General features: G+C 42.9%; 1 protein-coding gene across 4 annotated transcripts in view; it reads right to left on the bottom strand.

The window, feature by feature from the left end:
• arl15b (ADP-ribosylation factor-like 15b) overlaps nucleotides 1-24,811 on the bottom strand; it is a 62,928-nt gene that overhangs the window by 10,422 nt on the left and 27,695 nt on the right. For all 4 annotated transcript variants that reach the window (XM_047804765.1, XM_027143323.2, XM_027143329.2 and 1 more), the window contains one exon: nucleotides 18,333-18,541. In XM_047804765.1, coding sequence (XP_047660721.1) covers nucleotides 18,333-18,541 — 209 coding nt within the window. The remainder of the gene's footprint in view (nucleotides 1-18,332; nucleotides 18,542-24,811) is intronic.

The raw sequence follows: 24,811 nt of genomic DNA on the forward strand, positions 1-24,811 counted from the left end.
GCACCAGAGAATCAGGAAACCCTGTAGTTAATCACCGTAATATACGTTTCCTCTTGTTAACTTTTTCAAATCGACCATTTTAAGCTTGCCCCAGTTCCTGGCTCTCTACAACATGTCAGTTCAGTAATAAAAAAATCAGATTCGGGTGGCATTAAATCATGTTGCCGTGTACATTTAGAAGATCCACTCTATCATACTTGAGAAACACTTAATCTATTCCATATGCAAACACATAACTGCTAAACAAATCAACAAGCGGAACCGCAATGTGCTGGCAAGCTCGCACGGACACGTCATCCTCTCGATACGATCGAAACGTCTGAAATCCATCAGGCGACCGTAGCGTACGTAGACATCCCACCCACACTCGGAGTATTTTCCTTTCGTATTCCTGCTCCTGGAAGATGTAAGAAAATTATAGCTTGTGACTGATTTGGCTCATTACCTCACAGCACACATGGAGCAATAACAGATACACTCAATTTCCCTATTTTTTCCAACCCATGTGCACCATGTAGTCCTGCTTTTTTTTTTTTTTTTTTTCAAAAAAAAAAAAAAAAAGATAATTAATGTCAGGAACTCCAACTTGGACAGCCTTGACATTCCAGCGGATTACGTTACTCTACACTGATGGTTTCCTAAGCAGAAACACCCACAGGACTTCAACATTCTTGTGTCATTACAGTTTTTTGCTCTCAACACCTAAATCAGGTAATTAAGTGCTGGATATCTGGCACAGTTGATTTGGGAGCTGGATTGGAACAAACATTTGGACTGGCTGAACAGCCTTGAGGATTGGATTGGGAATCGCTGGGCTATATCACTTCATCAGCTAATCATGAGCTAATTACAAAGTCCCCATGAGTTGAATCAGTGGCGTGAGAGCAGGAAGCTCTATTGTTCTGTCCAGAACCACTAGTACAGAACCACAAGAATGATTCCCTTTCATGTTCATTCTTGTGGTTGAGCAATTCTAAGTATGAATCGATAGCAATATCGGTATCGGGTATCCATCCGATAGTGTGCTTATTTACTTGGAAAAATAAACTCTGGTACCAGCATCCGATACCAGATGTTACTGTGTGAAATATTACTATTAAACACCATCACGCTGATGAACGAGAAATAATAGCGTTCTGGATAGAACTCTCATTAAGATAGATGCGCTGTATGGACATAGTATGGAGTAGAGGTCTTCTCGGGTCTAAAGAAATGTACCCGACCCAAAGTGACCCGAATCAATTTTTACCCAAACTCGACGTGCATAATTTCTTATTTTTTTTTTAAGAAATACCCGAATCGAGACAAACCCGAAAAATTAGACCCGAGTCCGACGGCAATTTTAATTAACCCGACTGGACCCAAATGTTGCATAACATAAACAAGGAAGTGGGTGTCGCTTTAAAACAGTGATGAGGGAGGTGTTGCTACCTATCTGATGGTTGTTTACACAAGTCTTAGTGGTTTATCATGCTCTTATTTAGCGATAGGTTTTCTTGTCTTACTTTAGGGTCCAAATATCCTGATTCCTTTGCAATTTAAACACTTATACCACTATTTTGTCCGATGCAAGATTCCATAACTGGGCAGGGAACTAGAGGTCTTCTCGGGTCTAAAGAAACGTACCCGACCCGAAGTGACCCGAATCACTTTTTACCCGAATTCAAAATTGATTGACAGGTCTGTTTCAACAAAAAATAGCTTACCGCCAGCCCCCCGTCGCCAGCCACATGTCGCAAGCGGCCTTGGCAAACAGAGAAGAGGTTGGAAACTTTCAGACCCGAACCCGCTCGGGTCTCGGGTCGGACCTCGGGTTTTCGGATCTAAGTGTACCCATGAAGACCTCTAGTATGGATATTTTAAATGTTGCTAATTAAACCAGAGAAACAAGCAAAGCTCAAGAAATGGTTAATCAATGTGACCTCATTTATTGATATCGAATACTTAGCGGATTAATCGTTTCAGTACCCGCATGGAGCTGCTATTCATGAAAGAAATGCACTTGTAAAAGTACAAGGCTTGTAAACATATACATTTAATAAATGATATAGACATCACTGAACAAAACCACCAGGCTGGCGATCAAGAGAACCTCATAGCTGGTGGCACGGCTAGTTACGTCCCTGCGGCTTAAGTTCGTGTAAAGACTTGTTTCCAAGCAAACCGCAAAGCTGTCCACAACTTCTCAAATCATGAAGTTCTTCATTTACATACATGGAACAATATTTCATGGAGAGCTGCAAAAAGGTCCGTTGTTGGAGAATTCTCAGAGGAGCAACATTCCTAATGAAGTAACTCGTGAGCTTTAGCCAAAGTTGTGTTCATGTTTCAAAACAAAAATGTGCTAGCCAAGCAGAATGACTATATGCTTGTCCATGGAACTGTTGCTTAACCACTGGCCTAGGAGTATCTCAATCTGCATTGGGATATTTAAGACCCTAATCGAAGACTGCCGAGAAGTCCGAGAACTTATGCTCTACATTTTTTTAAGATCCCTGCAGGACATTTGGATGTCAACAGTTGGAGCTCTGGTTCTAAAGCTCTCTACATAAAATGTTTTGCTTTTTAAGACAATATTTCCTGCAGCCAAATCTTTTTACAATACAACCACATGGAAACCATGGAGAAATGCATATTCGATTAAGTTCCCTTTGATGCAAGTGCAAAAGTAACACGTTCGCCTCACACCTCCGGGGTTGTGGGTTCGATTCCCGCCTCCGCCTCGTGTGTGTGGAGTTAGCATGTTCTCCCCGCGCCTCAGGGGTTTCCTCCGGGTACTCCGGTTTCCTCCCCCGGTCCAAAGACATACATGGTAGGTTGATTGGCATCTCTGGAAAATTGTCCGTAGTGTGTGTGTGTGAGTGAATGAGAGTGTGTGTGTGCCCTGTGATGAGTTGGCACTCCGTCCAGGGTGTATCCTGCCTCGATTCCCGATGACGCCTGAGATAGGCACAGGCTCCCCGTGACCCAAGAAGTTTGGATAAGCGGTAGAAAATGAATGAATGAATGAATGAATGTATTATTGAAAAACATTTTATAGTTACATTGAATGTTGTGGAACAAGCGTGACATGACCCATATTCAGAATTCGTTCTCTGCATTTAACCCATCCAAAGTGCACACACACAGCAGTGAACACACACAAACACCGTGAACACACACCCGGAGCAGTGGGCAGCAGTTGGAGAGGGGTTCGGTGCCTTGCTCAAGGGCACCTCGGTCGTGGTATTGGCGGCCCGAGACTCGAACCCGCAACCTTAGGGTTAGGAGTCAAACTCTCTAACCATTAGGCCACGACTTCCCCCGCACTTACATTATAGCAGCTACAAACAGTCAATCCCTCACCAGTAAATTATTTTCACCTTTTAAAATCAAAAGAAAAAATGAAAGACACGAATGGTCAAGGTACAAAGAACCTGCAAAGAGACTCCTTCCATAAATGTTAAAACAACTTCTAGTTAAAAATGTAACCACATTAGCAATACAGCCATTTTTTTGTTCTTAAAAACATTTTTTGATCCATTTGAAGGACATCTGAGTAGAAGATCATTTGAAGATCAACATAGAATGAGCTTCCCTGCGAATGAGCTGTCGCTATAGGAACGATAATGTATTACAACGAGCACAAGTTGACATATATGGCTCTGGGTTACACATCACTATACATCGCTATATATATGTTCTATTTTGTGAAAACTAACAGCATCATCAACTTTTTAAATCCTCAACATCCTGTACGACTTATCGTTGCAGTCGACAAGAAAAAAAATGTCAGCACGATTTTTCATAGTCAAGAAATTGTTAACAGTTTTGAAAAACATAGTTAAGATAGAATCCAGGTGAAGGAAAGGTCAGAGATAACGAAAACCAGATCCAGAGAGAGAGAGTTTTATTCAAGTCAGCTTGATTTCCTGCTTTCGGTGGACTACAGTTGGCTCGTTCGGCCAGCGGAGTATCAGATTAATGTGTGGACTGGTTTTCAATTAATAAAAACAACCTGAAAATATTTTCCTGTTGTAAGCGCTGTAAACGAAGACGTGAACGTTTTTAAAACCAGGCTAGTCGTAGATTGCGAAAATGTGGAAGGAGGTACGGTGGTATGAATTTTAAATACATACGTCGGTTCAGGAAAACACTAAAGGTCTTTAGGAAGATTGGGTTTATCAACATCAAGATTACCTGGAACTTTTATCTTCTTTGATAAGTGATAAAAAAAAAAAAACCCACAAAGCAGTGATAAGTAGTACCGGTATGATGCGTGATACATTTCAGTTACATAAGAAAGTGTGAGTTACAGTCATATCTGGAGTGTTCATAACTCATTCCGACAGTTATTCAAGGGCCTCGTCCCAGAACATTAAAAACACATTATGGGGAAAGTGGAGTGGATTTTCACATACCTTCTCCTACGCTTAACAGATCCTCGACCCACATACTTCACATAACACTCATACAAGCAACATTCATGAGGTTAAAAGGATTTTGTGTTCTTAAGAAAGAACTGTTAACGTCGATGTACAGTACGTGAACGGAGGCCGGCGCGCACTGGTTAGCCTGATGTGATTCAAGACTCCTAGAAGATGGCGCAGATTTGTTGCAACACTGGCATTCGTGTTAAAGAATTCCTCGCACACTGACCCAGTTTCTCTAACACTCCATCTCGCACGCTAACCTGACGTGTTTTCACACACGTACGCATTCAAACTCCTGCTGTTTAAACATGTTCCCAAGACATGCAAATTAAATTAGTTTAAATATATCTAATTGACCGGTATAACATTTGCCCACAAAGGCAGAGCAGCTGGAAAGACACAAATGGGACGTGCAATCCGGTAGTTCAATTGATGTCTGGAGGAAGCGGTTACTCGTCTGGAAAAACAGCCGAATTTAAGACGTTAAACAAAAGTGACAGCATGGAGTTCTTCATCTGAGCCTGGGTTCCGACTTCATCTTGAAGGAAACTGCTAATGTACAGATGGCAGGTGGAGCTGCTTATGATCTGAAAAGTGTCTCTCACAGGCTCTCTCTAGTGAGACAAACACTAGTGAGACAAACCTGATTATCACAGTGTTGCTTTTTGAATGTTGCATTACAAGTTAGGTCCCTTTTTGCTGTTATAAAAAAGCTTCTGGAAAAGCCTAGATGTGGCTGTGGGAATTTATGCTCATTCACCCACGAGAGCATTAGTGAGATCACACACTGAGGTTGGGTGGGGAGGTCTGGGGTGCAGTTGCTGTTTCAGCTCATGCCAAATGTGAAGGTGAAGGTGAAGTGACATACTGCTAAGTACGGTGTGCACACACACAGCAGTGAACACACACCCGGAGCAGTGGGCAGCCGTTTATGCTGTGGCACCCGGGGAGCAAGTGGGGGGTGGGGGGTGTTAAGGAACTAGAGATCTTCTCGGGTCTAAAGAAATGTACCCGACCCGAAGTGACCCGAATCACTTTTTACCCGAATTCAAAATTGATTGACAGGTCTGTTTTAACAAAAAATAGCTTACCGCCAGCCACACGTCGCCAGCCACATGTCGCAAGCGGTCTTGGCAAACAGAGGAGAGGGGGGGTTCGGTGCCAAGGGTACCTCAGTCGTGGCCGGCCCGAGACTCGAACCCACAACCTTAGGGTTAGGAGTCAGACTCTCTAACCGTTAGGCCACGACTTCTCTTTTTTATTAATTAAAGTGAAGGATGTGTTCAGTGGGGTTTGATGTCAAGGCTCTGTACAGGACACTCTAGTTCTTTCACTAAATCCTTGGCAACCCATGTCTTCATGGAGCTGGATTTGGGTACCATCATGGAACAGAATTGAGACTCTTAATTCCAGTGAAGGGGAATTGTAAAGCTATAGCATATAAAGACATTCTATACAACTGTGTGATTCCAACTTTATTGTAACAGCTTGGGGAGGAACAACCAAGACCCCATGACTCCCAACAAGTCTTGAAAGACCTTAGAATTATGCAAGATTTGGGAAAGGGGGGTGGTCTTTCCAGTCTGGGTAAAATCAGAGCTTAAAACACCTACACAAACTTCTCCAGATTCAAAACAGATTCGATAGCCTCGGATTAGCGGTGGCGTATTTTTTGATAACTCGTACTAACACACTTGTTCCTATTGAAAAAGCGTAAAGGTTGGTAGGTCTAGTAATACAACCAGAGTAAGTGCCACTGGACATTGTGGCAGTGGAAGACCATGTAGAAGTAGCATATCAAGCCACCTAAGCAGGCCGATTTTAATTGTTAATTTAATTGAGAAGTTTTAAATTCACTTACTTGAGGACCTTATGTTTAATGGACTTTTTTTTTTAAACATGTTAAACGGGGTTACAGTTGTGCATGATCCAGAGCTTATGCTTATCTCAGGAACACCGGGTCTGAGGTCGTAATACACGGCACATATGTTCACACACAGGAAGAATTTACCGTGGCTAATCGACCTACTGGAATGTTTTGTAAGGTGCAAGGAAAAAGTCTCAGGAAACCTCAAACAAGGGGAGAATATGCACAGAAACTCACTGTATACCGAGGTTAGGATTAACCTGGGAACCATGAAGCTGTAAGACCACTGGCGCGCTGCTGTCACTTCCAGTGTTTCATAAAAATCCATTTGAATTCCATCTCAACTTCACAACTGAGTTCGACTTTCGGTTTATTTTTTTTCCGGGAAGCTTCGAGTCTTGTGAGCTGTAATTCTGTGACGACATTTCAACACGTTTCCATCCAAGGCTCGAATGATTTCGTTTTAAAAAGCTACTTGAGACTTTTTATTCATACCAAACGCAAAACAAGTGCTAGCAAAGAGGAAAGAAGATAAATCAGAGCCAGAAAATGTTCCAACATTCCCAATTGTCTTTAGTATAGCAAGAGTTTGGATTTACAAAGATTGTGCCTTGGCGATTGACCGCAGATCATTAACTTTTATTATATTCAGTATATTTAAAAGAACCACGATATCATGCATGATTGGTTTCCACCTTTTTGAGCTTATTTTAGGCCGCAGGTCCACCTGGTGTCTACGCGGGTGGTTCTGGGCACCAAAGCCACAGCACAGGCAGAGCTGATCCACTTGGTACGAGCGGTGACCTCTCTCACTCTGTGCAGAATGGCCGAGTCAGGCTGCCCGCCACGGGCGCACAATAGCGTCTGGGTCGGCTCGCTTTCTCTCTGGGCCAGACAGACAGTCCTGTCACAGTGTACCCTCCTTCACAACACAACATGGTCTTTGTCTGGCTGTCTCAAACGCAGCTTTCACTACAGGCGAGAGAGAAGAATTCCAACTTCCTGAGAGACATTCTTCAATAGATGGCGCCTGATGGCAATAAGCAGTTTTCCAGGATTTTCTCAGAATGCTTTTACAATTCGGGGTCCGATGTGGTCAACAAGTTATATAAAGTGGCATAAAGCTCATTACATGTTTTCGCTTTTGTAACAGAAAAAAAATGGACAAGTGATTGGACTGCATTGTGCGATGTAATAGACTTTATTAACCAATACTGAGAAATGTTATGCTGCTTCAGACATAGCCTGTTGGGCGGGGAAAGAAGACGATATCGGTGTCCGCTGTTTCCCATGTAGACTCACAACCTGAAAAGCAGTAGTCCGACGCCTTAAACCCTGAGCAACCACTGGCCTTACTTACGACATACTTAAGGAATAAGATTATTGCTAGCAGCACATGACAGCTACCCTGACAAACACAACATGCAAACATGAAAACTGTCAAAAGTCATAAGACGACAATCGACACCTTTTGTAAAGCCAACATCATGGCAGATCCTGAGAGGAAAACAAGTCAGCCCCTGCCTGCTTCACCGAGCCTCCGGCTCTGTGGCTTCACGAGTTCGTTTTGAGCATCTATCTCCATCACACATAACTCTATTAGAGCCAGATGTTGCGGGTGCCCTGTCTACTACCAAAGACGTGGTAATTTTATTATTGCTCTAAATCACAACCCAGCACTATCGGTCATGGGGGAGCAGAGCAAGGTCACAGAGTTCTGACTGCAAATGTGTGTGTGTGTGCGGGTGTGAAGCAGGGATTAAAATCCTTTACAAAGATATCGAGATGCACACCACCGACACCAACAACTTCCACAAGGCGAAAAGGGGCAGACGGAGATGATGAATTATCCCCACAGACCGAGAGTCCACAGTGTAGAGTTTCAGCTGCTAGATCCTTAGTTACTGAGACCACCCTAGGCATGAGGGAGCCTAAACATCGAGGATCCATAAGCAGAGCCATTTCTTTAGCACAAGGATGGCTTTTAAATCCATCCATAAAAGGTACGATCCCTGGGGTAAGTGTTGAAGTCATCCTTTCAAAAGATCACAAAGGGTTTTTACAGTTACTACCAGGGTTGTTTTAGTTGACCTGTCTTTAAGGTCATCAAAAAAAATATCTATGTATGTAAACTTTCCTCTTTTACTTTTCTACGTCGTACATAAAACTGACAAGCTTTCGAGACAACAGCGTACCTGGGTCAAATGTTGGAAAGGGGCAGGAAGGTACGCAACATCTGTACAATCTTTCCAGATACCGATTGATTGGGGTATTTTATCAAGAAAAGTCTCGATTTTGCTGTAGTGTTGAGCGAGAGCTTAGCGTACCGTAGCGTAGTCGGATGTTGAAATGTAGAGGATCGAGTGCAGAATGCGTGAAGGTTAACACGACGGTCTAAATGATATCGCTGCCGTGCCACGTGAACATGTGGTTGAAACGACACGACACGGTACCTTAGCAACCTCCGCTTTGAAGTTCCCAAATGAAACAGGAAATAACCCAGAGCGGTTATTTAGTACACTTAAAGAAACCTGAGAGAGTGAGCGTGAAAAGAAAAGAGGCAGCATTGATCTTTTTCCCCCCTCCATAGCAAATGTCATGAGAGATGGAAGAAAGGCTGCAGAGCCAGACAGACATCCAGACAGTGGAGAGTGAATGTGTGTGTGTGTGTGTGTGTGTGTCCTGCTGATCAGTCACTGGCCTTGGCACCCACAGCAGGAAACCATGCCAATGTCGGCGGAGTGGATTCCGAGCCCCCGGGGGAAAAAACAAACGAGTCTGTTGTTTGGGTCGTCAGAGTGCAGTCTGACCACCAGTGCTGAAGATGAAGGAGGAGACTCAGACTGAATTCACACGGCAGCTATCAGCATCTTAGACCGTTCCATCGTTCACACACACACACGCACACACGCACACACGCACACACGCACACACGCACACACGCACACACGCACACACGCACACCATCTTCACTCCGGTCCTAATAATGCTTTGTGTAAAACTCTGGCTGGATACGTTTATAAAGACTTATCGATTCAGTCTAGATGACTAGACTGCTGTATTGATTGCATCTATTCATCCATCTATTTAGCCATTAATCTATCTATCCATATATCCATCCATCTACCCACCTATCCATCCATCTATATATACCAACTCACATTCTATTCATATACTTGAAAGTCTACCATCAATCCAACCATCCATCTAGCCATCTATTCATTCCACCGTGTCTTTTCATCTATCTATCTATCTATCTATCTATCTATCTATCTATCTATCTATCTATCTATCCATCTACCTATCCATCTACCTATCCATCTACCTATCCATCTATCTATCTATCTATCTATCTATCTATCTATCTATCTATCTATCTATCCATCTATCTATCCATCCTCCTAGCCAATCATCCTGTCACCTACTCGTCTGTATCTACTTGTCCGTCCATCCATCCATCCATCCATCCATCCATCCATCCATCCATCCATCCATCCATCCCTGATTCAGCAAGACATTTCTTTCTTTTTTATGGAATCTCATATGTGGACAGTAATTCTCTTCCATGTTGCAAAGCTACAAAAACACATTTGCAGCTCCATCATGAATATTAATAGACGAACCTCAACTCTCAGCAGGCCTTTTGGAAATTAAAGCCGTCCCTTGGAGCACGCTCAAGCTGGGCTGTGGGTGATCTTTTTTCAGAGAGAAGCCATTAGAAGTTATTTTTCATGTGGTTGTTGAGGCCCAGAGCGTGTTGATTTATTCACGTTTAATGTAATGGTTCCCTGGTATCCCACATTAATATCCCACATTGTTCACACATGCTCGCGTCGTCGCGCTCGCTCTAAAGACGCTGACCGACGGTAAGGAAGTAGAAGTACTGCTGAAAACCGTTCACAACAGACTTTAGGAGAAAACGTTACGAGACAAACGCCAACTAGCCGTTCTATCATAACGTGATTAATTACGTTAACCTAAACAGTACCGCAACATTGTAAGTATTGACAGTGAAGAAACTCTGAATCTCTAATAAAGTAAGAAATGCCCTACTGTCAAGAGCAGCTGCTATGCAGTTACAGCCCAGATTTCATCAGCGTGTGATATAAACGTGCATAATCACTATAATCTTAATATTTTGGCATATGTAATTAGAGAGATGTAGATTAATCACGGTTGGCACAGTTTATCGTATGATTCTAATAAAAAAAAAAAGAAGAAGAAACGCTGCTGTAATTAAGATTTTCCGGCAAACTCGAAAACATCGACCTTCCAGTAACGACAAACATAAGATGTTTCCTCTTCTTCTCAGCTATCTGTGGCATTTAATCAGAGTCCAAATCATTTGCTAGACTGCACGTTACGGCATGTAAAGGATGATGGCATTTTTGCTCTACACCAAAACTTTCTGTTCTGCCAATGTTCCAGCGGCGTAATATCGTTATTCTCGTAAAAAAAAAAAAGCTCACAAAATCAGCTGAGTGTGATAATAGGAAAAAAATGCTGAGAATAAATCCAGTTCTACTCAATCACTCCTGCTCTGGATAAGTCATGCTTAAGGGGAAGAAAAACATATTTCGCTATCATATTTCAACACTACCGCCTCTTCTGCTTAAAGATAAAGTCTTCCCATGCTCAGCAGGTTCATCTCTTCCAAATGGAAAATAAACAATACTTGTATTCTAACCATTTGCAGAATAACCATAAGGAATATAAAACCCCACGTCATGCTGGCAGAGGAAAATATTCAGCGACCGAGTTGTGTGTTGAAGTGGATTTAAAGTTATTCTTCCCACACCACGGCAATGTCCCAACAACACAAGGACCTTATACTTTTTATCCGTTTGAAATTTAAAGGTGGGGTCTCCGTCGTTTGAGAAACGCTTCAGAAAAACGAGTCGGTCCGACAAACAAAACAAAAACAGGACTAACGTGTAGCCGATGAGCAGGAAGGGGCGGGGCTTGTCTATGTGGGCAGAGAGAGTGTTCGGTGCGCATGTGTGACATTAGCAGAAAGCGGTTTTAACATTGACATGGAAGATAAAAACAAAGAAAGAAAGAGAAAAAAGACTTACGATAAGGACAAGAAGTAGGACGTGTTAATATAGGATCAGCTTTCCAGCGCTGGAGAGAACTGAAGGAGCAGGAAGTTGGCCACATATTCACAGGTTGGAGTTTCCCGTGTCAATAACTCCTGAGCTAAACGCTGTTACTACACAAATAACACCTCTTTTCTATCGTAGTAATGTAGAGAGGCAGCTACAACCGCGTTTTGTGTAGTAACAGCGTTTAGCTCAGGAGTTATCGACTCGGGAAACTCCGACCTGTGAATATGTGGCCGACTTTACTTAAGACGCCGAGGCGCTTTTTTCCTTCTCGATAGGTGAGTAACGTTGGTTTTGCTTTGTTACACAGAACTAATATATACCTTTGTCCTTTACATCATTATGCTTGTGTGTCATTTTTGCTTGTTTATTTATCTACAATCGTATTGTTCTTCCCTTCAGCTATGATAAAGACACATCTCTTTCTGTTAGTCGCCTGGATTACGTATGTATGTGTGGGCGGAGCTATCGATACAGGGGTGGGACCCATTTGGTTTAGGGGCGTGTTTGTTTTGGTGAATTTATATGTCAACATCGTCTTTCAAACAACGGAAACCCCACCTTTAAGGGTGAACTGCTTGTGACTGAAATTAGTTCCTGTTTTGACTTTCATTAGATCAGCTATAAACAGTCATCAGCTTCACCTTTATCCCCTTATTAATATCTAAATAAGTAAACACAGCTTTAAAAAGTCATGAAAGTCTGAAACCGCAAACTCGAGACTTTACTTAGGAGTTACGGACTGTGCCATACAAGTTCGTGTGAATGTTTGGCCACTGAAACGACCACTTCTGACCAAACAAATTCAAGAATTCAACATGATGATTTTAATTATAAATGAATTAATAATAAGATTTCTGTCTTTGTTGTACAGGATATAAAACGGCCCAAGACCAGGATCTCTCTGAATGAAAGAATGGCTAGCTCTGGTCTTTTTCTATTCTCTTGTCCTCTTCTGACCTCCAGACACCAATAAAAGATGATCATGTAAATTCAGCCCGTCTATAGTGAGCTACAGCAGCCAGCCAGACTCGCAGTCAAATGACCGCAGACACACACACACACACACACACACACACACACACACACACACACACACACACACACACACACACACACACACACACACACACACAGACTGATGGCTTACATACAAAGCATCCAGATTGAATGTGCCGACTGGCAATTGAGACAACTTAGTGTAAAGACAAATAGAAGGCCTGTATATCCTTATATTTCCTAAAAGGCCATTTCCTTTTGAGGAAATCAATCTTAGCACTGACGCACAAAACTATAACACCCGACGTAGCCATATCAGTGGTTCAGCAGATTTTGTCTCACTGCCACCAGACACAGCTACCACAGTGATCTGTTGGGTGGGATTGGCAAATGTATCTTTAGGACTCAATGTTTTTATGTTGTCCATCTTTCTGTAAGGCGTGTCTGAGATTCTCCTTAGCCTGATATTTCAAATACAAGTGGATGAATGTTTGTAGGATTTATACGTCATTATCAAGTACCAGATGAACTGATTAGATTTTGGAAACTATTCAAACAATGTTAAATGTGGGGTCTACGAGTTTTGAGAAATGCTTCAGAAAACTGAGTCGGGCCGAAAAAATAAACAAAAACAAAACTAACATGTAGCCAATGAGCAGAAAGGGGCGTGTCTTAGCGATATGGGCGGAGAGAGTGTTCGGTGCGCATGTGTGACGTTAGCAGAAAGCGGTTTTAACATTGACATGGAAGATAAAAACAAAGAAAGAAAGAGAAGAAAGGCTTACGATAAGGACAAGAAGTAGGACGTGTTAATATAGGATCAGCTTTCCAGCGCCTCGGCAACTTAAGTAAAGTCGGCCACATATTCACAGGTCGGAGTTTCCCGAGTCGATAACTCCTGAGCTAAACGCTGTTACTACACAAAACGCGGTTGTAGCTGCCTCTCTACATTACTACGATAGAAAAGAGGTGTTATTTGTGTAGTAACAGCGTTTAGCTCAGGAGTTATTGACTCGGGAAACTCCAACCTGTGAATATGTGGCCGACTTTACTTAAGTTGCCGAGGCGCTGGAAAGCTGATCCTATATTAACACGTCCTACTTCTTGTCCTTATCGTAAGCCTTTCTTCTCTTTCTTTCTTTGTTTTTAGGCGCTTTTTTCCTTCTCGATAGGTGAGTAACGTTGGTTTTGCTTTGTTACACAGAACTAATATATGCCTTTGTCCTTTACATGATTATGCTTGTGTGGCATTTTTGTTTGTTTGTTTATCTACAATCGTATTGTTCTTCCCTTCAGCTATGATAAAGACACGTTTCTTTCTGTTAGTCGCCTGGGTTACGTATGTATGTGTGGGCGGAGCTATCGATACAGGGGTGGGACCTGTTTGGGTTAGGGGCGTGTTTGTTTTGGTTATTTTTGATTTTGATGTCAACATTGGCTTTCAAAAATCAGAGACCCTACTTTTAAGTTTACAGATGTCGGAAATAGCTTTTAATCTTTTATCTATAGATTTAGATTATTTTTAAGACTAGACTTGTGGGCAGTGTCGTCCCTGCCAACATCATCGATTTTGAGTTCTACTTGTTTTCAATTTATCATCTGTCCACTTCAAGATTTTACCTCCAATTTTTTTCTAGCCCTGACCTCAGATCATTAACACTTCATGGTGATCCCTAAACATTCCCAACACAACTGTGAAATATATTAATCGAGTCGGAAGTGCAGGAAGAGGATCTTGTAAAATGCGCAAACCAACTCAACCAGATTCTCTCAATACTACGGAGCTTAACTCCGAGTTTCTCTCAGATTGTTCAGTAACTTGTCAATTATTTTCTAACCTAGTAAAGTAACCTAGTCAAGGCTAGTCTAGGTGTCTCAAGCAGTTAAGGCTCTGGGTTGTTGGTTGGAGGATCAGGGTTCAAGGCCCAGCACAGCCAAGCTGCCACTGCTGGGCCCTTGAGCGAACCCCTCAACCCTCCCTGCTCCGGGGCGCTGTATCATAGCTGCCCCTGCACTCAGACCCCAACCTCCTCAGTTGGGGTATGTGTAGAAAAATATTCCACTGTGCTGTAATGTATATGTGGCGATAATAAAGGCTTCTATGCCCTCGTTCTATAATAATAAAGGCTTAATAATAAAGTGCAACGATTCTGTGATGATATCCCATATGATATCCCATCCAATCAGCTACACTCATTGCTTTAAAAAAAAAAAACGAAAGCAATAAAAACAACACGTTTCCATTTCACATCGACTCAGATATGGAAAATGGGTGAGATCTACTGACAGCTCTCCCTTTTCTGTTCGTGTGTAACTTGCATTCCCTAACTTTAGGTAAACACAAATAAAAGTAAAAGCTTTCAGTCCAGAAAGTGTGGTCTTGCAGGTCTGTTTCAGGCCAAACTCGTGCTAAACTCGCACACCGGAATCAAACCACTATCAGATGGTCCCCAGGGCCAGACACACGATCCATCGATATCTACCATCTCGGAGTATCGAGTAGTGCTGGCTCGCTGACCATTTCTGATGTGATCATGCAATGTGTGAGATCTCTCCATCTGATACCGCACAACTCCCTGCTGAGAGAGAATATCAAACATGAAATATTTCAGCAAGTTGGGGTTGGAGGGGTCTCCGGTGAGAAAAAAAAAACTGAGGGAGGATTGTGTTTCAGGAATATGTTCCACAAATCTGCTAAAACAGCATGTGTTTTTTTCCCCTGATGCCTGTTTCAGACAACACCTAGCCACAGTGAATTCAAACCGAAGGTACGGAGACCCGTCGATCTAAATGTGACTGAAAGGTTTTCATCAGAACATTCAAAACATATGGTGTACTGATGAGCGGAGTTTAAAACAAAGTGATCGATACGTTGACGTTGTTTGTGAGAGGAGACTTGGTTTATGCGTCCGCTAGTTCCTGTGACGAAGCGGTTTTATCTGTTAACCACAGGGCCTTTTTACACCCGGTCACTTCGTGTGTTGTCTCTGATCCGATAGCTATCTGATTTGTTAAAACTGTTCCATTTACATTAGGCCACATAAACGCGTCTCGTCGGATCGGATATCGATCCGATCTTTCTACTCCCGCCCAAAATACAAATATATTTGACCTCGTTTCCGTTTCTGGCGCGATGCATGACTCGTGAGTCACCTGCGAGTGACGTACTTCCGTTTAGGAGGAGTATAGCGCTGACGTATGTGGCTTGAACAACCACATTCATTTACACCTGTCCAGTTTCATCTGAAACGCGTCCCAGACCACCTCCTGAAGGGGTTAGAACCGTCGGATTTATATCCGTCTCCAAAACGTTTCGGACGGCATTTAGACCTGGTCTTTTTACCATCGGATAGCTATCGGATCACAGAAAACACATGAAGTGACCAGGTGTAAAAAGCCCCACAGTGAAGGTCATGTGACCCTAGTAGAAATCAGCCAAAGAAACAGAGTGTGTCCTTTGTGCAGGTCAGTTCCGGTGAAGGGGGGGTGTGGACTTTGTGGCCTTCAGTGGAAAAGAAAGAGATATGGACTTTCTGCCCGTGTGGCCCCGTGATGGAGGAATTTTTAAAGTGCAAATCGCTCCGGGTTAAGGTGGTGTGTGTATCCTGCACTCCAGTCACTATGAGGGAAGAAGGCATGGTAAGGGGTAGCTAAAAAACAAGGCCCACGCTGCCACAGCTGGTCCCATGAGCAAAGCCATTAACCCTCAACTCCTCAGATGTATTAATAAAATACACATACATGGCAGTTGTAACAGACACTGCCAGGCCTTGGGATGTGACAGCCTAGTGGTTATGATGTTAGATTACCAATCGGAAGGTTGTGAGTTTGATTCCCAAGTCCACTGCTGAGCCCCTAAGCAAGGCCTTTAACCCTCAGCTGTTTAGGTGCGAGTTGCTCTCGACGAGGGCGTCTGCCAAACGCTGTTAATGGGCATTTACTCAGAGGCAATGATCCTCAGAAAAATTGAAGGAGGCACGGCCTTTGTATCCAACGGTTCAAGTAAAGGAGGCATGGCATATCAGGACAGACTTATATTCATATTTCATACTTATTATATTATATTCATACTTATATCTCATTTATACAACTGAGCAGTTGAGGGTCATGTTCAAGGGCCCACCAGTGACAACTTGTGTTCACAAGAAAGAACTTACAACCTTTAGAACAATAAAGCATCCTCTTAACCACCAAGTTAGCACCTTCCAGTTAAGGAGGTCTTGCCGCTGTGCTCTACAGTACGAAGAATAGAAAAGGTGCCTCCATGAAAGCGAGTGCAAGAAAAACATGCACAGTTTCGGTACCTGTCAGTGAAGGAGGTGTGGCCTTTGCACCAGGAGATGTGTCTATTATTCATGGTGAAGGAGGTGTGACCCATGTGCCTGGCATTCCCAGTGACTACGGCATGCACTTTAAGGCCTTCGGGTCCCAAAGACTTTTTTGTTTATTAAACTCAGATTTACGCGATACGGAGTAACTCTGCATCATGGCCTGTTGTAAATTCAGTTCAACCCTGTGCTTCAATTTAAACATAAAAAAGGGCATCCGTATCTACAGTAGAGAGCGAGAAAAGGGGCAGCCAACTGTGAGAGCCTCACTCTGACATCCACGAGTGAACTGGAATGTGTTATTCTCCAAAGCCTGATATTTACTGCTCACTCAGGATCACTTCATGGCTAGTTAATTAGCGCTCGGTGTATTGGCTTGTATCCTGCAGCCCGCAGGCCAATTTCACCACCACCACAGAAAACAGATGTGCTTGTGTGCAAGTGTGTGTGTGTCTGTGTATGTGTGTGCAAGAGATATAGAGAAAGAGAGCATGCATGTGTACACACTTGCACTTCAACACTCTTACTTTCTGCTGCTCAACTCAGCTACGATCCAAACTACACACAACTGCAGAAATAAACACACAGGGTTTGAGTAATCCCAATAAGGAGGCTGTCATATTAAAATCTGCGACAGGAGATAAATACCCCACATTCCGACTGTTTGTTCGTAGTGAGACATCGTTTTAAAATGGGTTTTCGTGCGTTTCTGCTTGTGTTTCGGATCCCCGATCGAACCGGACGCATTTTAAGACAGCTGTGACTCGAACATAGCAATACAGCAGCGGAAAAGCGTATAGCACGGATGAACAAGACGTGACGATCAGGCTGTAATTTCTCCAAGACAATGCTTCGTTGTTTTTCCATGATGTGAAATAGTGAAAAGGCAGAGGGACTCGTAGAGGAAGAAATGGTGGGGAATCCCCCGGTCCTGTGACATCTGTCCGTGTTTGCAAACAAGTTAATTCGTTAAAGACGGCAGCACAGGCCTGGTATCTAGAGTACAGGCTGATGCTAATAACAACTTAGTAACAACCGTTTAGAGGCGTATTCTATACAAATATACGGCAAATATACGACACACAGGATGGTACAGGACGTTTCTTTCCCTGGCTTGTTCCTTTACCAGGATCAGCGTGCAGCACCGCAGACTACAGACAGTAAAGATGCCGGGGATTTGAACTCATGAACTTTTGCCCATCTCTATTTGTGTCTGTATGTATAAGCATATGTGTGTGTTAATAATATTAACGATAATAAAGGCTTCTGTGCCCCTGTTCTATTCCATTCTATATGAAACCTTTGTTTTTGTCTATACACACACACAAACACACACACACACACACACACACCACTCCATTTTACCATAACCACACCCTGAAACCTGTGTGTGTGTCACACCCCCAGTGTCCATCACTTCCTGTATACAGTAAATACATGCAAGTCTGTATGTGTGTGTGTGTGTGTGTGTGAAAGAGAGAGAAGTGTCATATTTATAGTCATATTCAATCTACATTTTGTGTACGTTTGAATCTACATTTTGTGTATGTTTGATGTCACACGCCCACAGTGTCCAACATTTCCTGTATATCGTGTACATATGTTGTGGGTGTGTCCAGACCTCATGGACGGAGCGTGCAGCCGGTTTGTCCTGTTGGTTGGCGAGGATGAGGAAGGGCAGGGTGCAAAGCTGTGGGTGCTGCAGGGCCGAGTGCAGCTCGGTGCGCGCCGTCTCCAGATCCTCGTCAGATGAGGCACTGTCTAACACAAACACCACACCCTGAGAGCCCTGATAGTAACGGCTCCAGTATTTCTTAATAGAGTCAGCGCCTGAAAAACACACAGACAACAAAAACATCCAATCTGTACACAGAATCAGTGTTGAACCACAGAGTATTTACCAGTTCACTGGTGATGACACTGACATTAGAAACTTCCATTACAGTTTCTCTCTCTCTCTCTCTCTCTCTCTCTCTCTCTCACACACACACACACACACACACACTTTTCACTTCAGATCATTTTCGTCTTTGCATCGATGCTGTTTTATGTTGCATTTGAATGATTTGCCTATTTCACTACATTTATATAGATTTTTTGCATCTCCGTCTCTCACTCTAAACCTAGTTCTTCTTCTCCTTATTTTGCACTGACACCGTCTCAGCACGCAAGTAGCTGGGGTTCAGTAACACGGGTTAATCTTTCGCACAGAGCCAAGGTCCAAGAACCTAAGCTGCACTTTTCCGATTACAATAATCCAAAATTTTACTGCATCTGATCCCTATTTATTTAAAAATAAAGCCTGAAAACATGTGTAATGCTAACAAGTTACACAAAACATCTTGGCAGCTGAATGGTGGTGGAAAGCGCATAGAGAATTTCGACATAACTCCGGCATTAACGTGGCTGGAACATATTGAGGGGGGGGAGGAAGCCTGCGTTTCTCTTTCCCAATATTCAGTCCGGCTCTTGCGTTATGTATTTTTATGACTCCGAGCCGGCGTGCCAGCTCCATCTCCAGCTCCGGCCTCGGCTCAGGGGGCCTGCGTGCGGGGGGAGCCGGGTCCGGAGGAAGAGGCTCTCGCTGCTGCGGCGTGTTTTCTTTAAAGCCAACCCTGAGAGAGTATTAAAACGATTTATTCTGATGGCCAGTCTACAGCACAGTTCAAATGCGCCCGCTTTTACAGTGCACATATGGTTTCTCTTGCGCAGAGCAATTTCGGAGGGGTACAAAAATGCGGCCACCAAGACGCACAGACACGGCATGGCTTTGGTTAGAGGGAGTCGCCAAAGGGGGGTGAAGGGGGTGGTTTGAGGGGCTGGTGGGGGGTGCCCCGGACCTAAAACTGTGAAGAAATGAAGCCCGAAGCGCCTCCGTCCTCTCCCGTCCTTCTGAACATAACGAACTGTATTAATCACAAACCGGCTGCAGCTCTTTCCGTTTACGTGGAGTGACAGCTCCGCAAAACATCTCCAGACCGGTGCTAGTCATCCTCACGCTCCACAGATCCATATCTGATTTTACTTAATTTATATTTATATATTCTTTTTCAAACTTCTTAAATGTGGCAAGCAGTGAAGGAATGTTAGTTTGGATCGGTTAGGGTGATGTAGCTGATGTGATTTAAACCAGCTCCTACGGGTTTTAAGTGGAAAGCTGCAGGAATCTGTAAAGCCGTGTTGATATATGACGCCTTTTGGTTTGGTCTTTCCCCCGATCCGACCTGTGACCTCACCAGAATCTCATAATGGGATGATGTACTCGACTCAGGTGTGTTACAGCACTGAAGGACTCGGGCGAGCAAAGCAGCGTAAGATTTATTGGCGAGGCCATGGGTCAAGTACATGCGGTGTGCAGAAACAGGTGTTAATGTAATTAGATGATGCACAGCAAGCAAACCGAAGGTCTTTATTTTCTGACGTTTAATCATTAACCGGGGGTTCCTAACAGCAGGAGAGCTGAATCACAGCTGGAATTTTGCTTGGTCCTGATTCTGAAAAGGCAGCGTTATCCGTGCATGCTAATGAACCCGGGTACAATAATAAAAACAGACATACATCCTACCTTGGCCATCAATTTCTCTCATACTGTCACACTGTTTAAACAGAGCTACGTACCAAATGAAAACTTGTTCTGCTAAAGTCACCTAGAAAGTATTTTCTCTGGTTGTTGAACCTACTTCTACAAACTACGAATAATAAGCGAACAGTCCCAAGACAATAAATCTGAGCATTCCGTATTATTCCTTTGATCGTCACTAAAAAGCAGAAATCCATTTGGTTTGTAACTACGTGGACACACACGAGACGAATCGTGAGGCTGGTCATGTGGAATGGAGCTTGTGCACATTGTGTCCCCACATGGTGCAATGCCAATGGAAAAAGTGAAGACAGTACAACACCAGGTGACACTGAGTCCTCTACTGCAGAAACTAACTAGCAGTGTGTGTCTCAGATCACATGATCAATGTCCTATTCTAGACCTTTATTGATGGATACCAATAGCTGGCTTTTGTACAAATCTACAGAAAGTACATATTGCCCCTTTCCCACCGAGGCAGTTTGAGTGCAGGTTCGGAGCCTAATTTAGAACCAGTTCTTTCTTTTTCGACCGCCAAAGCACCGGCACTAGCGCTAGCTCTGAACCAGCACCCGGTTCTGTTTGGTGGAAAAGGGGTATAAGTAAACCAGAATTCTAAGCTAGTAAATGTAAGGTTTATGTTCTGAATGAAGATCTTGACAAAGTTTTAACATTTTAAAGTTCCACCTGAGGTTTTGTTGCAGATGAGCCATCTAGTGAGCGTCACTTTAATCCACCAGGCTGAGAGCGACTGTGTGAACGTCAAACGTATTGAGTACAAACCAGACTAAAGGATTAGGAAAGTTCCACATGTTCCCAGTGTTCAACAAACACTCATTTTCCAGCAAGCGATAATTCTAACGTTCCATGAGATCACACATATGTTTAGAAAAGCGTACAGATCGAAAGGGTTTCGCTGAAAGACCGTTTCATAAAAATCCGATAAAGGTTCGTCTACGGAAAATCCGAATAAACAACGAACGAGACGGAACAGCGAGGATTCCGAGGGAACGCAGAACCATTAATGATAGTGTTTATGGTTTATTTATATGAGCATATGAAGTGGTTTTGCTTTTCACTTGCGCTTTATGTTACCACTTCTGACTCAGAACAGATGAGACATTGGTTTTGAATTTGAGGCAGAGAATAAACGCATACTTCTCCGTCCATTCATCTTTCAACATTCTGTTTTGGTCATTGAAGGTTTTTACCAAGTTTTCACTTCATTAATCAGAGCAGCAATTGAAGTTAAAAAAAAAAAAGTCATTACGTTCTCGGTGAACTGCGCTCAGGTCGATAACCGACGTTAATGCGAGGGACTGAGCACGACAGCAAATCTGTTGCAGAAGCTTTGGTGGTTAACATTTTAAATAATTATAGTATAAGATTTTATTTTGTCACATCTACATTACAGCACACTGAAATTCTTTCCTCACATATTTGGAGTTCGGGGTCTGAGCGCAGAGCAGTTTGGATTCTAACAGAGAATCAGAGCTCTGCACTTTCAGTGCTTTTTTCTAAACTTATTGCTTATTTAATCATTTGAACAGCTCGGTGGAGGTAGAGAGTTCTCCAGGTTGAATATTCGTAGGTTTTAGGGCCTTTTTACACCCGGTCACTTCGTGTGTCGTCTCTGATCCGATAACTATCTGATTTGTTAAAACTGTTCCATTTACATTAGGCCACATAAATGCGTCTCGGCGAATCGGATATCGATCCGATCTTTCTAGTCCCGCCCAAAATGCTAATATATTTGACCTCATCTCCGGGGTAATTGAAATAGAACGCACTTTGGTGTACGTGGTTTTCAGAATGAAACCAAAAAGAAGAGGAAAAAACTCATTATGACGTTTATGCTACAAAAAAACAGCGTTTACTGTTTGCTGCATTTTCGCTGGCGGCAGCAGCGCGTTTTAAGCCCCGACGAGACGCCTGGGTGAAAGATCACTTGTGAGTGACGTACTTCCGTTTGGGAGGAGTTTAGCGCTGACGTATGTGGCTTGAACAACCACATTCATTTACACCTGTCCAGTTTCATCTGAAACACGTCCCAGACCACCTCCTGAAGGGGTCTGAATAATCAGATTTATATCAGATTTGCTATTATTTTACTTTTTCGAGTGGTTGTTGATTGGTTCACATGGCATGATGACGACTTGATTGCTCCATTGACTAGACCGGTTTGTTACCGAAAAATGTTCTGATGATGTTGATTGTTGATTCTTAAGTATTAGCGTTTTCACATGCAAGCACAAGCAGTTTTGTTGTTAAGCCATTTACAGTTTTTGCACCTCACTAACTCACTGACACAGGATCTGGAGATCTTCAGGTCTGTGAGTTTGGCTGAAGCTCAAGTTCCTTGTTCATTTGCGGTCGCTACACAGAGGCCACTCTCATCTTCCCATTCAGTGCTTATTGGATTATGCTCTCCCATTCATACGAGCTGGTGAGATCGACTCATGGCTTTCCCCAGCAACCGGGGGATTCCTTTCAACATCCTTCACACTGACTCACTGTACTGAAACATCTCAACACTCATCTAACCTCAAATTTGTTGGGCAGCTCATTTATCGCTCAGTTACTACTTAAGACTCTGTTTAAAGCCACAGAAAACCTAAAAATAACTGGTGACTTTATGATGCCTACATGCCAGATATCGTAATCTTGGGTAAAGATTGTATAGGCTCCTCCTCAACCAGAGCTGATGTTGCGTTTCCTTCCATGGAGCTCATCAAAACGGTGCACTCCTGCTTGAGAGCTGCTCAAATCGAGCAATATAATCAAACATGCTGCTAAGCAATAGGACAAAAACAATGATATTTAGGTTTGCTAAGAAACTAACATACATGTGCGTGTGCATATTTATCATATCAGTTATCTAATCTGTTGAAGTGCTGGAAGTTCACAAGCAACCTCGTATTTATACCCTACGGAAACACAAACTGGTTAAAAATAAATTCTCCCCCCTCCCCCCACTTGCGGTTCACGTTTCGCGGTTCAAGTTTCGTGGCCTCGGCGCATCGCTGATTTTTCAAAAATATTCATCGAAAAATAAAAATAAAAACGGTTTCCCAGGATGCCGGACAAAGAGAGAAACTCTCTCAGAGGCTTTGTACAGTACATATTCACGGGCACTTGAGGCACGTTATTGGTTCCCGGCGCGAGATCTGAGCTGATTGGCTGCGCATCATCGCATCCTCTCCCAGCTTCTTCCCTTGTCGTATCTCACCACTCTCATTCACGCTGTCAACCGTGTCACGCGTATCTTGTTCAAAATGACCTTTTCGTTAAGCCCTTACGATGCCTCCTAAGCGCCGTGCCCCTACGAAAGATTCCTCTAGTGAGCTCAAGAGGAAGAGGAAGATGATGACCATCAGTGAAAAGGTCAAACTTAGGGTCAATCCTACTTCGCGGATTTTCACCTACCGCGAGGGGTTCCGGTCCCTGTTAACTGCGATAAACGAGGGATCACTGTAATTGATTTTGTATCTTCAAAATTGGTTGCGTTCATCTCTGCATTTCTATCAAATTACCGTCCGATCAAATAGATCTTAGCTAAAATTCCCTTCATCGAGTTACAGTTTCACCAACTGCTCATGATGTTACTCTGTTCTACTGATCTGTATGGATTCTAACCCTAACCCTGTATTTAGTGAATAATGTTTTACTTGTGTTTCAGATTACATACTCTTAATTAAGATACTCTTAATGTCCCATGAAATTTTCAAACATTGACTATTTCCTAGCCAGAGATTATTTCTTTCTTCGTATTTTCTGGGTTGAAATTTAAACCAGAAACTTTATGGTTCACTTTTTTTTTGATAAACACCAAGCTCTTCCAGGTGTCCAGGTTTTCACCACATTTTTCAGCTCAAAAATGGCGGAATTCCGAATCGAGTCGAACATGACACTACACGACGTTCCTCATCCTCGGAATAATGTCCTGCCGACTCTCTTATCTGTTCTGTTCTTCTTTCCTTGCACTGACATTTCAGCATTCTTCTTCTGAAGATGTTCTGTAAGCTAGATATTAAAGATTAGACTCCTCGCTGTGGTTCCATTCTGCACTCCGTCGTCTGAAAGCCATATGCATAAATACAGAGCAGCTGTAAGCGCAGGCTTTTACAGCATTTTTTAAATGATCGATTCTGCATGTAAGCCCAAAAACAGGACATCTTCCATCATAAAACTTCTGCTGATCCTCCAAAGCTGCTCAGTAAGGTTATAAAAACACATATCAGCATCTCCCTGGGTGGCCATGACCCTAAGTTATATAGAAAGATCTCCTTCTAATCTCCGACTTCAAACCTATTAACTTAATTTAACTTAAACCTTAATCTTATCGTAGCTGTTCTTACCTCAGAGAAACACCTTCCCATCCTCTCCGTTCCAGTCACCCCATTATTTTCCCATTTGCCTCTGGTTTATTTTGTTCTTTGTCTATTTTTTTAAAACCTTGATCTCCATCCAACCATCCCAGATCCTTGAGCAACCTAAACCTTCCATTAAGAGTCTTTTTA

This window comes from Tachysurus fulvidraco, chromosome 20 (genome assembly GCF_022655615.1).
Source record: "Tachysurus fulvidraco isolate hzauxx_2018 chromosome 20, HZAU_PFXX_2.0, whole genome shotgun sequence".
Taxonomy (NCBI): domain Eukaryota; kingdom Metazoa; phylum Chordata; class Actinopteri; order Siluriformes; family Bagridae; genus Tachysurus; species Tachysurus fulvidraco.